This window comes from Rutidosis leptorrhynchoides, chromosome 2, assembly GCF_046630445.1.
Source record: "Rutidosis leptorrhynchoides isolate AG116_Rl617_1_P2 chromosome 2, CSIRO_AGI_Rlap_v1, whole genome shotgun sequence".
Classification (NCBI taxonomy): Eukaryota; Viridiplantae; Streptophyta; class Magnoliopsida; order Asterales; family Asteraceae; genus Rutidosis; species Rutidosis leptorrhynchoides.
Window position 1 is genome coordinate 97,140,501 of NC_092334.1, and position 19,161 is coordinate 97,159,661.

General features: G+C 33.9%; 2 protein-coding genes across 2 annotated transcripts; one reads left to right on the forward strand and one right to left on the reverse strand.

The window, feature by feature from the left end:
- Positions 1-9,557: 9,557 nt before the first annotated feature.
- LOC139891199 (syntaxin-52-like) lies at positions 9,558-11,722 on the forward strand. The gene is made up of 6 exons (XM_071874150.1): positions 9,558-9,788; positions 10,123-10,341; positions 10,455-10,660; positions 10,814-10,914; positions 11,015-11,059; positions 11,368-11,722. The coding sequence occupies exons 2-6, from the start codon at positions 10,127-10,129 to the stop codon at positions 11,497-11,499; spliced, it is 699 nt and encodes a 232-aa protein (XP_071730251.1). The 5' UTR covers positions 9,558-9,788; positions 10,123-10,126; the 3' UTR covers positions 11,500-11,722.
- A 579-nt stretch (positions 11,723-12,301) lies between these two features.
- On the reverse strand, positions 12,302-18,789 carry LOC139891200 (fimbrin-1-like). The gene is made up of 15 exons (XM_071874152.1): positions 18,631-18,789; positions 18,098-18,256; positions 17,333-17,503; positions 16,956-17,194; positions 16,683-16,854; positions 16,567-16,605; positions 16,378-16,446; positions 16,160-16,276; positions 14,739-14,950; positions 14,402-14,557; positions 14,042-14,241; positions 13,557-13,714; positions 13,365-13,461; positions 12,911-13,002; positions 12,302-12,808 (listed from the first exon to the last, which is right to left on the reverse strand). Exons 1-15 carry the CDS (start codon positions 18,631-18,633, stop codon positions 12,557-12,559), a joined length of 2,136 nt encoding a protein of 711 aa, XP_071730253.1. The 5' UTR covers positions 18,634-18,789; the 3' UTR covers positions 12,302-12,556.
- Between the last annotated feature and the right edge of the window lie 372 nt (positions 18,790-19,161).

A 19,161-nucleotide genomic window follows, 5' to 3' on the forward strand; every position in this document is an offset into this window, starting at 1 on the left:
CAGTTGCTTACATGGAACACAGCTTCTAATTTCTCAAACCACCTAGTCAATCCAACTGGCCCCCCAGTACCGCTAAAGTTGTGGGGCTTGCAGCTTTGAAACTCTTTGTATGTGCACCTGTTACGAATGGGCTGGTTAACTGGTGGAGCTTGTGGGTTGATTTCTGCAATAGCTGCGGCTACTCTCTCAGCGATCATTTCCTCAATCTGTGCTGCTGTGGGTGCTGCTCGTACGTTTGCCATTGCTCTTCTAAACAGAAATTTTGACTTAAGTCAAAATCCAGCATTTAATAAATAGTAATATAGTATAAGGCAATCAACATGGAACCAACGCAACACATGTTAACTAAGCAATGCAACCGGATATAGATACCACAAAATTACCATACAGTAACGTAATATAGAACACCGTACAAAAGTAAACAACACTAAGTTCCATTCATTAATAATAAGTTGCATACATCCGCATAAATTCGTACAGTACATGAGTAAAACATGAAACTACAAACGAGATTACATAATGAAATCTACTACAATGCCCTATGGTGACGGTGGGTAAAGGATGTCCATTACATGGGACATCTGGTCCTCGAGCTCAATTACCCGAGCACGGAGGATCTCCACTTCCCTCGTCAGTTCCTCGACGGAGGGAGATGGTGGGGCAGGCAGTGCAGATGGTCCAGCACCAGAAGTAGATGCTGCATAGTGGTAAGGCTTACGCATAAATGGATCCGCAGGGTAAGGCACAACCCGCTTACGGGCGGTGACCCTAGTCCTCAGTCCATGCGCGCTAACGAATGGTCGAGCTCCGTTAACCCCTGGAATAACGGTACCATCGAAACGATACCGCTTCTTCGAGGGGTAGAGGGTGGCTGCACGGGCGTCTCCTCAGGGTCCTCGTCGGAATCATCGTCACTGGAATCGTCGTAGGATGAGTCGTCGGATGATGAGTCGTCGTAAACAGCTGGAGGTGGCGACGCTCGGCGGCCGGTAGTCATAATCCGATATCTAAAAGGCGGGATCGGTATGACACGTCCATCAGGAAGGCGTCGGCACCAATGATTATGCCCATTACGGAACGGAACATCCCCGTATTCCCCAAGAATCACAGCACCACCGGGATGGGGCTGTTGCTCCGGAGGTACTGGGATGAGTGGAGCTGGAATCTCCAGTGGATCCTCATGTCCGTCTGAGATAACCACTGGGTCGGGTACATGGCTGCTGGATCCGGAGGACGAAGCGTCAGGGTCACTGGAGTGTGTCGACGACGGGATCTGAGAATCGGCAACAATGGCAGGCGAGGCGGCGGATGTGTCTGAGTCGCTCTCCAAAATGACAACGGGCGGGATATCCGACATCTGAACAAGGAAAAATAACTTTTTTTGTGTCAGCAAGTCATAAAGCAAGCACGTATTAGGCACTATAGCAACCTAAGTTGTCTAAAACAGTATACAGCATGGAAACCATAACAACGCTAAATAGAAATAACATATGAAAGCAGATAGTAATCATGCAATAGCGGAAATAAGCATACAGCAAGTTCGCATGGCAGTAAAGATAAGCAATAGCATGCAGTAATATCACATAGCAGTAAAAGTAATCAGTAGCATGCAGTAAGTTTCGCAGAAACAAGTAAACTAGCAAGTTGTAGATTAGTCCTATTAGTGAATCCTACTTTGTCCGGTCTAGACTCACTAATGCAATCTAATTCCCTACAACCAATGCTCTGATACCAAATGTGACGCCCGGTACAAAACCATCATGTACGATTCGTCAACAACAGGATCTTTACACGATTGAATACTACATGCTGTTTGAAAACCAGTTTGCATTCATAAAAACATAGTGTTTACAAAAGATAACGTGATACAGAGGTCATTACAAAGTCATTATTCAAATAATATAAGTTGCGAATGCAAAATAAAAGTTTTATGATTGAGACATCTCTAAGTTATGCAGCGGAAATCTAACACAGCAGGTCCTTAACAGCAAGTCTAACAGCATGACAGCAAGACTAACAGCGGAAGCAACAAACCTCTAAGCACTTGAGAAAACATGCTTAAAAACGTCAACAATAATGTTGGTGAGCTATAGTTTAAATCGTAACAGTAATATGAGATTGACCACGAGATTTCAATGTCTCAAAACAGTATGAAAAGCATATGTATAACCGTGGGCACATGGTAACTAGACTTAACGTAAATATAAATATCACCCCCTAAAAGTACACCTGGCGAGTGCGTATGTCCTCGAAGTATTAAACACCCGTTAAATGCTAGTGCGACTAGCCCGAGTGGGGATGTCAAGCCCTATGGATCCATATCTAATATTCGCGTCTACTGGTTCAAAAACCAATAGTTAAACGTTACCGTGCTAAGGGGAATCTTTATGCCGTTGTATAACCCACACATATGTAAAGTTTAAGTACTCGTGTCAAGTAAGTAAAACATAAAAAGCGCATGTATTCTCAGTCCCAAAAATAGTATAAGTAAAGAGGGATGCTATAACTCACAGTGATAAAAGCGGTAAAGTCGGTAATGAAAGTATTCAAGTAGTAAGTCGGTCCGAAAGGTCGTCAACCTAAATCAAAGGTTACTAGGTCAGTAGGTTGTCCTTATAAGTTCTAATAGTGCATAAAATAAGTTTAAGTGTCATCATCATCATCATAAAAGCTAAGTAAGTTTGACAAAAATAGAGATCGAAACAATAGGCTGACTTCGGTCAGCTGTTACGACCTCTACGTAAATCGAAAAGACGCGTAATCAGTGGCCATGGCTCCGTATATGAGTCCCATAGCTTCTGACCAATTTCCAGAACCAAACTCGTCTTCCTTTGACTGTGGTAATGGTTTAAGTGCGAGTAGGTCAGAAATTTCAGCACAACGTTAATAGGGTGTAATGACTTTCGGAAGGCCATAAATCCTAAACCATAACTCGGATTAAGACGAGGTCTAAACGTAAAATCATCTAATCGAACTGAAATAACTGAAAATCAACTTTAAAGTAGCCCAGGTTACTGATAAGATCCCGAAAAACAGTGAACAAGTGCTCCGGTGGGGTTCTTGGTGCTTGATGCTCATCACGGTTCTCATCCTTGATGCTTGTAGCTTCAAGTGTATAACTCGTTGATAGTTTAGCATCACTTTTAACCAAGATTCTACCATCAATACACAATATGTTAAGACCAAGTAATAACTCAACTCATTTAAGAGTCTTAGATGGATGATGAACCAAGGTTACATCATATCCTTAGTCTTAACACAAATACAAGTCCTATTTACAAACAAAGTTACAAACTTTACATCAATCAAACAAGTATGAACATAATCTAAGTTCAATGAGGTGATGGAACCCTAAGCTAGAGAGCTTGGATCCCTTTCACACAAGTTATAAGGTCACAAAGCTAGAAAGCTTGAACCTTTAGTGTTCTTGAAGATCTTGGAGCATAAAGCTTAGATCTTTAAGTTACATGAAGACCATAAACACAAGTTTTGATCTTTATAACAAATTAATGAGATCATAAGTTAGAAAACTTAGATCCAACAAAAGATATGAAGATCCAAGCTAGAAAGCTTGCATCTTAAAGATCTTGAAGCATAAAGCTTGGATCTTTAAGTTACATGAAGATTACAAACACAAGTTTGAATCTTTATAATAAAATAACAAGATTAAAGTTAAAAAGTTTTTAGATCTACAAAGTTGGTGAAGATTCAAAGCTAGAAAGCTTGAATCTTCCATGTTCTTGAAGGATTCATGCTTGAATCTACAAGATGTAATCAAGATCAAAGTTAAAAAGCTTGATCATCCATTGATGATGATGTACACGAAAAAGAAAGGAGAAGAAGAAGAAAAATTAAAAAGTTACAAGCTTTAGAGTGAGAAAGACTAGAGAGAAGATAGGAGAATAAGTGTGTGTGAAATACAAATGTGAGCAAGTGTAAAATGAGATTAATGAGGCTTGTATTTATAGTGAAATGAGGGTGGGGGGAGGGCCTCATGGCTATGGGTTTTGGTAGGGGGAGGGGGAGATAAGATTTACTTTTTGGTTAATGGTTGTCTAAAGTAGGTACTTATGTTGGTGTCCCATGCAACATTAGGGATAATACTTGACATAAATGCTAGTATGTTCCCTCTAATAAATGGGCATTTGTCTTACTTATTAATGGGTCACTAGTAATTAATAAGTGGGCTAAATAAATGGGCTACTAGCTAGAGTAGGGTAGGCTTAAGTCCAACAAGGTAGAAAGTCCAACACGACTAACTAGTAAGCATAATTAAATTACTACGCATAATTAAGCATCCATAAACCCAAATAATTATTATTATAAAATAATAATTAATTTTTCATAGTCATAATATTCCGATTACGATAAAAGTTAAACGTGCGCGCAGTTCGCGGTTTAATCGAAACGTCAAGTGACACTAACGGTCATAAAGCATCCGGTGATCAAGTTAAGTATCCTACGTACTCTAAGGCACGTTTTAACATATAAATGAAAGTAAACCATGTATAAAAAGGTTCCAGAGTATAAAGTAGCACAATACGTACAAATATGCAGTTTCGTTAAAATCACAAGGCACAGAAACAAGTCGAAAAAACCGGGTCGTTACATTATTAATGTTAATATTAATATTTGTATCATTAATGTTATTAATTCTAATACAAGATTATATATATATATATATATATATATATATATATATATATATATATATATATATATATATATATATATATATATATATATGAAATATGGTATGAATAAATTAATAAATATAAATTGATATAGTATTATTACTAGTGGTATTATTGTTGTTAATAAAAATATTAGTACTATTATAATTAGTATTATTATTGTTATCACTAAATATTAACACTAAGTATTATTATTATTAATTCTATTATTGTTAGTATTAATATTTTTTTTTTAACATCACTAAGAACAATATTATTAATAATTAATAAAATCAGTATTATTATTATTTATTTGTTATTGTTAATTATAAACACTATTAGAATTAATGTAATGTTAATATATTATTTAATTATTTATATTAATGGAATATAATATTTAAAGCAGGTAAAATTGTACTAAGTTGTTACACATTGTAATCGAATCATAAATCCTATCTGTAATAGATATACTAGTCGATCTCAATCCACAGTCATAGCCAAATTCTGTTAGCCATCGTTCTCTTCTTTATTCTTTTTATTTTATTTTATTTTTTATTTTTTGCTTCCCTGGATTGAGGTCGAAGTGTTTGTACTATAAATAAATCCATTTCAGTGTTAATAGATACCACATGACAATACTCTACAAATCAACAATCACAATTATTATTATTTTCAGCATTGAAATTGGTGAATTAAACTGAAATTAGAGGAAACCCAGTTAAACGACTATGTTCTTGATTTTTTTTAAAAAGCTTCAATTTCAAGTTTAACTTCAAAATCCTTAAATGCAGTCTTTTTAGGAATCCTTCAAGCAAAATTTCTGTGAAATCTCAACCTCCAATTCCTTTTATCGATTTTTAATTTCGAGGTCAAACTTTTTGAAATAAAAAGTCAAACATCGTTCTAGGTTCGAATTCGAGGTACCTGTTAAGTTTAAGGTTCAATTACCAGTTTCAAAAGTTTTTATGAATGATTTTGAATCTCTTTCATGTAGAAATCAACAACTGAAATGATCTTAATTTTGAGAATCAATTTTTAGTTCATAATCATGTATTTATTCTAATACAGCTTTATTCTTTTTATGTTTCTGTTTTAAATTAATTCAAGCACTCTATGGAGAACGATTCTGTTCAAAATTACAAATATAAATCAATTTTTACATTAGCTGTTATGATTGCTCGAACTCTGATCGATTGGTTTGATTTGAAGAAGAAATAGAAATAGAAACAGACAATCGGGTTAAATGCAAATAGGGTGAGAATAAATTAGAGAAAACAGAAATGGCGTGATGGTTATGAGTGCTTATGGGGGAGCGGGAGGTCGCGGGTTCAATCCTTGCTCGTGACAATTTTTTTTAGAAAAATCTAGTGAGGTAGTTTTCAATACTAAATTTTTTTTTTTATTATTATTATTATTATTATTATTATTATTATTATTATTATTATTATTATTATTATTATTATTATTATTATTATTATTATTATTATTATTATTATTATTATTATTATTATTGTTGTTATTATTATTGTTATTATTAATTAACGTTATTATTACTAGTAATATAATTATTATTATCAATATTATCGCTAATAAAAGTATTAGTTACAATTTATTATTATTATCATGATTATAATTACAGTTAGGATTATTATTATTATTGTTAATACTAATATTATTATCATTAGTAGTATTATTATTAAGTAGGATAACTATTGACATTATCATTAATACTAAGATTGTTATTATTATTATTATTAATTATTATGATTAATATTATTATTATTATCAAAATAACCCAAACTATTATTACTATCATTGATATTAGTATTAGTATAATTATTTAGTATTATTAGAATCATTATTAACATATGTATTATCATTAATATCATTATCATTTTTATTATTAGTATTATCGTTATTAATGAAGTTATTCTTAGTAGAACTATTATTAGTTAATCATTAATATCAAAACTATCATTTTTAACAAATAAATATTTGGTACATAAAATCTACTTACTACACATACTACAATTATATTAATAATCTAGATAACTATATAAAAGACATATTAACATTTCTTATATAAATACTTACATACAACAAATTTGATATTTGTAATATAATACTAAATATATATATATATATATATATATATATATATATATATATATATATATATATATATATATATATATATATATATATATATATATATATATATATATATATATATATATATATATATTTATATATTTGTAATATAATATATATATATATATATATATATATATATATATATATATATATATATATATATATATATATATATGGATATATTAATATAACTAAATGTATAAATTTTAATCATTTTAAATATATAAAATAAATATATATAACATATACTTTAAGATATAATATATGTATATATTTTGGATGGAATTTAATATAAATTATATAAACTACAAACACATAATTAATATATAAAGGAAACTATGTGATTTTCATTATATATTTTAATATATATACGAATGATATAGGTTCGTGAATCCGAGGCCAACCCTGCATTGTTCAATATCGTCATATGTATTTTTACTACAAAATACATTATAGTGAGTTTCATTTGCTCACTTTTTAAATGCTTTTGCAATATATATTTTTGGGACTGAGAATACATTCACTGTTTTATAAATGATTGATGAAATAGACACAAATATTCAAAACTACATTCTATGATAGAATTATTTAGATTCAGAGGTTTGATTTAGTAGTTAACGGAGAGATGATTTTGCATTGCGTACGCATTAGCTCCCATTTTAACTACCATCGGCGGGATGATTTTGCATTGCACGCACGCACTAGCCCCCGATGTATTGTATTGTATTATAATCGACTTTGTAGTTGGTAACGGAGGGATGATTTTGCATTGCGTACGCATTAGCCCCTGTTTCAGCTACCCTCAAAGGGATGATTTTGCATTGCGTACGCATTAGCCCCCGTTGTAATAGTTATATTGTATTAACTACCATGGTGAGATGATTTTGTCATTGCACTACGCATTAGCTACCGTTGGTGAGTTGTTTGAAAGGTTCCGGTGTTCTTCATATGAATGATTTTACAGCAGGAATAGACCTGCACAGATTGTTTTCTAATTATGAGTATCTTGTGGTCTATTATACTATTGAAAATGATTGATTATGAAAAACTAACGAACTCACCAACCTTTTGGTTGACACTCGAAAGCATGTTTATTCTCAGGTATGAAAGAAATCTTCCGCCGTGCATTTGCTCATTTTAGAGATATTACTTGGAGTCATTCATGACATATTTCAAAAGACGTTGCATTCGAGTCATTGAGTTCATCAAGAATATTATCAAGTCATTGATAGTTTAGATATATTAGGAAATGGTATGCATGCCTGTCAACTTTCGATGAAATGAAAGTTTATCTTTTAAAAACGAATGCAATGTTTGTAAAATGTATCATATAGAGGTCAAGTACCTCGCGATGTAACCAAATGTAATGTATTCGTCCAGATGGATTAGGACGGGTCATGAAATAACGGGACATAATGCGTTTTATTTGTACCCTGATTGCATGTAACATTATACTATATACTAAAGTAATTTGAGATTGTATAGTGAAGGAAAGATTTAACATGATTAAGTTTAAATGTTACTGGGTGAAGTTACAGAATGTTTTAAACCATAAGACTATTTGTAGTGGTTGAGGGCGTGTGTTGCTTTTTGTACTTTTTTGATGAGTAGGACGTGTGAGTTTTTTGTGTGAAGTAGTGGTGGTGTGGGTTGTGGGTATGGGTTAGGAGTATTGTGGTGATATGTTAAAATATAATTGTGTAAGTATTAAAAAGGGAATAATAATATATTTTAAAATTAATAAAAAATTAAAAAACTAAAAGCAACACCCGTTGCCATCCCCGTTGCCAACCCAGGAACGCCACTAATTTTGCTTCCAGCCACGCCTTGATACGTCTCATAGGGGGCGGCGCCAGGTGCCATGTCACCCCCCACGCCGTTGAATACAACCGCTACAAGCGGTCTAAGGAGAATTGGTGCAGATTCACTGATGGTATGATAGAGGTTTTGTTGACTTTTCTGAGTCAAAAAGTGTTTTGGGATGAGTCATTACCACTCAACAGGGATAAAATGGTAAGAGTATGTGCTTATGGTGGGTTCTAACTCACTAGGTTTGCCATATGGTGAAGTTGTGGTGTTAAAATGGTGAAGTTGTGGTGTTAAAATCCTCTCTGGTAATCAAAGAAATTGTCATCAAAGTTGGTCTAAGTTGAAAATTATTGGTCAAAGGGATTAGTAGAGTCTAATTCAAGTTAATTGAAATGATACGATAAATGGATTGCTGGAATATGGCTTTGATTAGCTATTGGATTGGCCAAATAGTGAAAGTCAGATTTACTGATGCAAGTTGTAGTTATCGTTAAATGAATTGTTGGGCACATGGGTATGCAAGTCAGATTTTTTCTTGTACTTTATCATATACAATCTCTTTAGTTTCCCTTATACAAATTGCCACTGCGGGAAAAAATTATTATTGAATTTATATTATGCAGTATATAATCTTGAAGATCACGTATTTGTTTCTTATTTTTGTTTGTACATATCAAGAATTATGTCTATGAAGTATCAAACATTCTATATTCTGCTGCTATCAAACTCAATACAAATACTTCAAGTAAAAATTTTAAATATGCAATCACACGAATTCGCGGGTATTAAACTAGTAATAATAATAATTAACATTCATATTAACAATTACTCCGTAACAATTAACAATTTCACAACTAACGATAATAAAATAATACTACTCCGTATTTTAAAAACAACGTGACCGGCCATAACCGGAGTAGGACAACCTTTTAAGGGTTGAATCATTGTCCACCGAGTTGTATATTTCGTCAAATTATATTAAATTAAAATAAAATAAACGTAAATTACGTCGATACATAACGCTCTCCGGTAACCGGTGACGCCGTGTGTCCGCAATTACAACCATCATATCTAAATTCATATTTTCAATCGAATTCAATCAATCAAAAGCTGCAATTACATCCTCACAATCTGTATCACTAATCTGCCAAGGTAATTTCTTGCTTTTTTAATTTTCGTAATTTGGCCCTAAATTCTACTACTTTCACTTACGCATCAATTAAATTACGATTTAATGAACGTATCGATTCATAAGGCTAAGTTATTGTTAGGAACCTATTATATTAATCCGTACCCTAAGTTTCGAAAGTTTGGGGATTAGGTAGCGATTATTGCACGATCGTCAAATATACCGTTTTATGATTTATGATAGTGATATAGATGGCTTGATTACATATAAATTGATGTTTCTATTGAGATTCTGAGCATCTGTAGCTTTAATGTGTAATGGTTGCTGGTGATTGATGTATTAGGGTTTGTATTTCAGATAAATGGCGTCTTCTACCGATCCATGGACTAGAGAATACTCTGAAGCTTCTAAACTTGCGGATGATATCACTGGAATGATATCGGAGATGAGTTCGTTCGGTTCAGGCCCGGAAGCCCAGCGTCATACGTCTGCGATCAGGAGGAAAATTACGATATTAAACACTAGACTTGATACTCTGCAGTCTCTTTTGACTAGGCTTCCTGCTAAACAACCTTTGTAAGTATATTCTTATGCCTAATCTGAATCAATTTTGGTTCTTTTGTCCTCCAGACTTTGTTGAAGCTGTAATATTGTTCACACATCAATGATATGTTTTTTCTTTATTGCAGGACAGAGAAAGAAATGAAACGTCGCAAAGATACACTTGAGAATTTGAGAACAAAGGTAACTCAGATGGCCAACACATTGAACATGTCAAGCATTGGTAATAGGGACAGCTTACTTGGACCAGATATTAAGCCAGCTGATGCCATGAGCAGAATAGCTGGTTTGGACAACTCTGGTGTTGTTGGACTTCAGAGACAAATTATGAGAGGCAAGCTTTAGTTACTCACAATACTATCTCCTACATAATTCAGTATATATTGCATTTAAACATGTTTTCCGTTCTAAATTTTCAGGTAGAGTTTTATTGTTATTTGTAAATCCTTAAGAGCTATAATGATTAACAATGGTGTTATTTATGCAGAACAAGATGAAGGCCTAGAGAAACTGGAGGAAACAGTGATAAGTACCAAGCATATTGCTTTGGCAGTCAATGAAGAACTTGACCTGCACACTAGACTCATTGTATGCCCATCTTCTACTTTAGTTAAACCTCTTATTGAAATCATAAACCAGCATGGCTCAATGAATGTGATATAAATCTTATATATACCCTACTATGCAGGATGACTTGGACGAACATGTTGACGTTACTGATTCTCGGCTTAAGGTTATACTCTTGCTAATATGCTTACATGATAACATCAGAATATGATTATCATTACTTTTTCCCAGTTTTCGGGATAAACTCTGATTTGTGGTCCTTCTAAACTCAAGAAATTCTATTATATCATATATCATAATCTCTTAAAATTTTCTTTTCAAAGGACCACAAATGGAAGTTGCTATATTAATGTAATGTATAATGCCCATATAAAACTGGTTGTTTCTTTAAACTTATTATTTCTGAGTTTTGCCATAAGTTACTTCCGTTTGTAATTGACATTTTGTATTCTGCAATTGTCTTTTACTAAACAGAGAGTGCAGAAGAATCTAGCCGTTCTGAACAAACGCACCAAGGGTGGTTGCTCCTTCTTGTGCCTACTATTATCTGTAATTGGAATTATTGTCCTGGTTGTGGCTCTATGGATGATAATAAAGTACTTGTAATGGAAATTGTATTTTGCTCTGTTTTGTGCGAAGATTGGCTTATTATACCGGTGATCCAAGTGCTTTCAATGTGTCATAATATGTTGTTTTTCTTTAAATTAAACAGCTTTCAAGTGCATATATGCCAGTGTTTTGAACCTTTGATTCTATAAGTATAGTGTTTTGTGCTACCAAAGAACAAAATTCTACTTGCTAATCAATTGTTGGATGCACAGTATGCTGATGTGGAGGTTGCAAAACTATTTGATTGTTGTCTAAAAAGGGTTGAGTGGTGTACCAGACTGAATGAAAAGAATACACGCAACTAATATTTCAACATGAAATTAATGTGAATATAAAACCGTATACGCAAAAACGCTTTGTTCAACTACTAATAACATTAGTTATATAATGAATGATTATCTAGATATGTGGGTTAATACTTTGTTTGTGGTTGCATGCTAAAGTATTGATTCGAGAAATATAATTTTTACAGACGATCTGTTATTGAGTTTGAAGGAGTTATCGTATTTGGTTTTGATGGGAAGAGAAGCGAAGATGATGAAATGGACGATGGATTTTCATGGGTAAAGTGGGCTGCGATTGAAAGCGAACAGGATGAGTCTGAAGTTGGCGAGCCAAGAATAACGTCGAGAAAGCGACGGTGAAGGTGGAAGAGATGAAGAGGGGTATAACGGTAAAAAGTAGAAATTGGGTAGGAGAAATATGAGTTTGTAAACACCTTTTGGAAGCTTTGAAGATATGAAATAAGAATAAGAGAGAGCAACAATAACAATTGTGCAGAAGACGATGAGATTACTAACTTCACTTTCTAACATTTTGTTACAAGTATATGCTTGGGTAAGTTACATTTTAGACGTTGATAGTTTTGTTAAAGTATACATAGAAAGATGAACAAATTAGTAATCTAATGTCACAGTTAAAAAGCCACACCTGGTATAATGTCCTTTCAACTAAGAATATGTACACAAGAAAAAACCTTTTACGTGTACATAACATATTTTACCTTTCGTTTCCTGGTTCTCTATCCACAATTTAATGAACAAAAGAAAACACATTATTGCAAGTGTGTGTCATTATCTTTGACTGCTGATGTAACTGTCATATCAGATGTTGCATCATCATCAATTGACAAGTTTGAGATCTCAGTACCCGTAAAAGTCTCGTCATCACCGTTAACGGAAGGTTCCGATGATGCTTCAGGAGTTGCGGAAACAGATGAAGGAGATGATTCTGCGTCGTCACATGAATGTTGCAGACTCCAATACATAATGCTGGCTGTAAGCATAAGTATCATCTTTTGGTTCACCTGTAACACACATGTTTCTGCATATCAAATCTTGTATCAAACGGAATAAAAAAATTATGCATTTGTGACCTGAAATATGCAAATGCAACCAATCAAAACTACCTCCATGATGTCTTCTGGCAACAAGAATATCGAGCACCCGAGTTTTCGTGCAACACTGATTATGTAAGTCGCATTCAGCTTCTTCTCCTCATCTATCAATACACAACAGACACAAGGATTGTAGATTACCAAAGACAAAATTACACAGCACGTCCTTGTGGTTTGTATCAAATTGCACTCCGAGTCCCTGAACCTTTTTTTGGCACTCAAAGTCCTCATGGTTTCAATTTTTTGCACGGCTCGTCCCTCAGATGGAGGAGCCATGCAAAAAAATGGAACCACAGTGACGAAAAACGCCAAAAAATAATTCATGGACTCGGGATGCATTTTTATACAAACCACAGGGACGAGCCGTGTAAATTTGTCATTACCAAATCAATAACATGAAAATTATATCAAAAGTGACAAAAAAGTCTAATTTGATAATATAAGATTGAGTTATAAAGAAACATACTACTTCTACCCTTGGTTACAAGGTTCCAGTTAACAACCCTGGGCTCCACTGCACTCAAAAGCTGAAGGAAGAATATTCCATTCGATATCTGCTTATCCTGCACGAACCAAAAAATAAAAATAAAAAATAACGTTTATTAATGCATAACACAATGATGACGACTGAACGAAGAAAACATCATCCTAGTCCAACCTTAAAACTCTCCATTTGAGCCGTTCTCCCTGTATTCTTCACTTTCTTGTTAGCCCACTTCAAAATATCCGCATCGGTTATCTCCTTCCCCTGAGATCGTGATCGCAAGTTCTTCAACAGTTGAAGCATATGAAATCTCATCAATTGCCACAAAAAAGCTATCAAGAAGAAAAAAACGAAAAATGAGTTTTGCTACACGTAATGTCATAAACTAAAAAGCTGAAAACTATATAGCATGAAACAAATTAAGGGAAAAAGGGGGGTCTCGACCCGTTTGACCCATGACCCATGACCTGTTTTGAGCTGTTACTCAACCGACCCAATCTGGACCGTTTGGACCCGTTTGACCCATGACCCGTTTTGACCCATGACCCGTTTTGACCCATGACCGTTTTGACATGTTACCCAAACCAACCCAACCAGACCTGTTTGCCAGGTATACGGTAGGAGATAAAAAGGATATGAACTAAGACAAAGATAGTGACCTAGTATGAGTTTCTTGTTCCCTTGAACGAAATCGTTCCCATCTAAGTTTACTAACGACAATTTTAACTGTTTTCCTATTTTAATAACTTGATTGCAATTCTCAACTTTTCGAAACGGCATCATGATAGGAGGTTTTGTTGCTTGCTTCCAGTTAACTGAGCCTGGAGAAACTTTGTCTAGAACTTCAAGAAGAACCCACCTGTATTACAATAATTCCTTTTAATTCATTAGATATAGTTATAGTTATTTATCTATGAAAGCTAGGCAAAGTAAATAAATAAAAAAGAAAGATCATATAATTTAAAGAGTCAAATAACTAAAAATTATGGGACTTTGTACCCAAAAAAATGCAAATGTACCCGTTTCTGACATCCTCAAATAAGTTGTTGACGTAAGATGAACTTCCAAGACTATTGATCCATAATCTAAAGCACCTTTCTTCTCTAGACACTTGATCGTAGTCCGTCATCATCTCGGCAAAAGCAAAATTTTTGTTGTCAGTAGATAGACCATTCCTGCAACACGATTTTACAACAGAGAGTAAAAAACAATAGATAATTAAGATAACCTTTGATATTTGAATTTTGTTATTTGACTCTACACAATCACTACAAACTGTTTTGCTGACCACTTAAAGAACACATAACATCATCTAAAAGACGATGAAAAAAAAAAAGATAAGTGAACATCATTGACCTTTTGTGGAATATTTGTGCAACAAATGCAAGATTTAGATTCGCCAAGCCTTCAACAATATCGTTTGGAGTTATGTATCTTTTGCACCCCATTTTTTCAGAATGTTCAAGTACCAAATCGGCCCGTTCAGTAGGATCCTTGGCATCAAGAGTGGCTGGGCTTCCATGTTCTGGAGCAAGAACATTAAGCAGATATGCATAAGCTTCACCATCCTGCACAAGTTACATATTAAAAGATGATGTTGGCTAGAGGTAGGTATCAAATGGGCCAGCAATATGGGTTAAGTAACATGTCGGGTCAGAAGGCTCATGGCAGGCGACATGGAATTGGCAACGAGAGATTACTGGTAGAACACGAGGAGAACTCGAAGATTTAATTTCACTATAAACGAGTACCACAAAAAAGATCAAAGTTTCGACTCTTGGGTATGGCGTCTAGCATCGAATGGGGTGTTCTCAACAAAAAAGTTATCATCACTTATCGATGAGAAGCTTCATTCAGACTCGAGTACGCAAGATGCTACATTAAAAAACAATTTGGTTCCTTCTAAAGTAGAAATTTTCATATGGAGGGTTTTGAAACGGCGTATCCCGGTCCGTACCGAACTCGATAAAAGAGGTATCGACTTGGACACCGTTAGATGCCCTCTATGTGACGATGATGTGGAAACAACCGAGCATTCTATAATTTTTTGTCGGCACTCGATGGAAATTTGGGATAAAGTATACAAATGGTGGAAGTTGGGTTCGTTCTCAAACTTTAGTCTAAACGAGGCATTTCATGGTAAAAATAATCGACCTCTCTCCTTTTTGGGGTAAAAAATTTGGCAAGCAATGGAATGGACATGTGGGTATTTGATTTGGAAGAATCGGAATCGGAAAGTTTTCTCAAATTCGTGTTGGAATGGACCGGGCGGCTTAATGGAAATCCAACTACTCTCGTTCGATTGGATATCTTCGCGTTTCAAGCATAAAAAGATCGAATGGCTACAATGGTTATCCGATCCACTTCAATATTGTATAGATTAGTTTAGTTAGTTGTTCTATGTATTCGCTTTTGTTGCTCTATTTGCAACATGTTTTCGAGTTTTCCATAGTGCCCAATTAATTGTAATGGGTGCTATTTCGTGCTGTTCTCTTCTCGTGTTAATAATATGTTGCCTTTCGGAAAAAAAAAGTAACATGTCGGGTCTCCATGGACCCAAATCACTTTTTGTCCAATATATCTGTTTTTATTTTTTGTGAATAATAAGTGTGACAAATCTGGATACAAAGATTACAATACTTTTAAAAATAACTTTAGTTCTGAGTAACGAGATTTAGGAGGTTTTATACTTCTATGTTTTAGAAGCATACTTTGGAACTCAACCCGTTTGACAGATTTGACCCATTCCCATTACGTATTAATTTTATATTAATTACCTTAAGATCAGATGAGAAATTTGTTACAGGTTTCTTATAGCCCGCTTTCTTAAGATGGAAGTTCATCCATTTTAGTAACAGCTTTTCTGGTGGTAATCCCATAAGTTCCTCAATATCCTGCAAATAAAACAATATCAACATATTTTTATATAAATGTGAATGACTAACATTCGGGGTATCTCATTGTATAAGAAATAGCAAAACGGGTCAAGAAGTACATTGTCTTCCTCCACTAGTTCCAGTAGCTGAGGTGTCTTCCTAAAGTTGAGATCCGCCAGCAGTTGGATCTGAAAATCTCATAATTGTATAAAGCAATAGTTAATAAATGAAGGAAAAAAGAAACATAGCTCAAGTTATCATATACAAGATTTATGCTTTATGAAACAAGATAAATGCATTAAACCAACCTTTATGATTTGAGAAATCAGACCAAGTACCAGATGAGGCTGCAAAACAGAGTTGGTAAGTATATCAAATTATACATAACTAAAATCATTAACACCCGATAATTTAAATAGCTTACTCGTCCCTCAACCAGGTCCTGTGTGCCAATATTAACAACGGTGCATCCAATAGCCTTTGCAGAGTTGAGACAAAGCGTATGATTTTCATTTCTTTCCCAAGGGTTGAGTACTCTCTTCGTGTTAATAGCTCGCTCATCAATTGTATTCGGCACAGCCACATTAATAAGTTTACTGATTACAATAATTAATCACACATTAGAAAAATCATTTTGGCTGTAAATACTGAATTGACTACTGACTACAATATGATAAAACAGAATCTGCTTGTTTACCATAGAAGAACTCCATCTCTAGCAAGTTCAAACAACGCATTAGTGGCAGGATCTATTGGAAGAAATTGCTTTATAAACGGATCATCCCTAAGATAACTATTTATATGAGCAACGTAAGATTGTTTTTCTGATTCGTCAATGGTGTGAAGTAAAGTAGTGGTTGTTGCGTTGAGAAATGAAACGGAGCTTTTTGAATCACCAGATTTCGTTGCAGCTTCTGATTGTAGAGTTAGATAAGCCTGCTCATACAATGCAACTATTGTTTAATGTAAACTTTAAACTTCACAAAAGACTTTTTGTCCACTTACTGATATTCCTATTAAAGCTAATGTGTTATATATGATTATGAACACACTTTCGGTAAGATATAAATATACCTTGAGGAATCCTTCAAAGTCGACTAGGTTACTGGTATCAACATTCGATGCACATAGTACATCCCTTACTTCATCCTCCTTAAATATCTCACTGAAAGGCTTTAATTTTACAAGCAAGGCCGGCAAATCACCAAAAGTAACTTGTCCATTCTGATTTTTTAATGCTACAAACTGAAAATATCGATAACAACCAAATGTCATATGGTTGAAAATCAAATCTCACGCGCTACGAGCATCAAATTAATAATTAGTTGATCAGGATTGTTTTTGGATGTGAGTTTAGACTAATTATTCTTACGCGATACATAATCAATTTGGAGAAGCATGTAATGTAAATAAAAATTAATCTGGCAGCTAATTTTAATCTTATTCTTATTCTTATTACTAAAGCCATAATATTTATGATCAACATCAAAACGTACATTCAAACACACTCTAAAGCAGTGGCGGAACCAGAATTTCTTTTCACCGGGGGCGATTTTTTTAAAAAAAACTTTCACATTCACTTTTTTGGGCAAATATGAAGGCTTTTGGGCAAAATACTGAGGCAAAATATGGAGACTTTGAGGGCAAAATATGAAAATCCAAACTTCTAGGTCTAAAGATTTCAAATCCACTGGGGTGGGCGCCCCACTTTGTTTCCGCCTATGCTCTAAAGTACATTCAAATGCCCTTAGTCACCAATTACCATCTCACCAGATAACAACAACAATGTGATAACCACAAATTATAAAACAAACAAAAAAGGATTTAGGATTTAATGACCTTTGATTTGAGGGTACGAAGTTGAACTTGAGTGAACTGACTTCGAAGCCAATGATCAGAAACTATAACTCCTTCGAATTTCGACATCATTTTCACTAAGTGAAAAACACTAGTTCTAAGTTTGCAGGCCAACCACTTTAATAATCTAATCAACCAAATCTTCACAAAAAGCAACAGTACAAAAGTCAAATTAGTCAAATTAACCTGCAAAATTTTCAATTACTACTAGCTAGTTCATAAAACTACTTAAACAAACAAACATGCAAACACAATACAAACATTATAATTATAATTTATCTATAACACAAATTTAATTAACACACTATTGTCAACACGAAATTGAATTGAAGAAAAAAAAAGTAATATAATTTTACAAACCTGCAGAAGCCGGTGATGATAAATTTTAAGTTTTGAAGCGTAAAATAACAGTTTACCAGACTAAAAATTGATTACAACGAGAAAAAAATACGTATTTTGATATAAAAAAAAATATAAAATAAAAATGAAGGTAGAATTGGGGAAGAGCAATTTACCATGAAAATGGCATGGAGGGAGAGCCAGTTAAGAAACGGCTGTTTGAGTGCTTCGATTTTTTTTAATTTTTAATTTTTATTTTTTATTTTCATTTTTCTGTGTAGTGAATTAAATGAAAGTTCGCGCGTGTCAGAAATATGAGTACACGCGTTAAGAAACTAAATTTACACCTACAATATCGTATCCACATCATTTCATCATCAGTATAACAAGATCATCACCTTTGAAATTTGCATCCGTCAATCTTACACACAAAATAATCTTTTGTCTTTTATATAATGAGACGAAGTTACTCCAAGTTTATTTCATAGCAAAAATCTGTTGTCGTTTATAAAATATAATATAGGTACCTCATAAATCTTATCTTCATATATACGAAGTCACTCACGTTTATTTTTTTAGTAACAAATAAGCATTATATTTCTCTATTTGAAGTAACTCAAGTTTATTAATGGGATTATATACACTAGGCCATCAAATTATTGTTGTGTTTATAGGTCATATTTAAACATAATTTATTATTATTATTA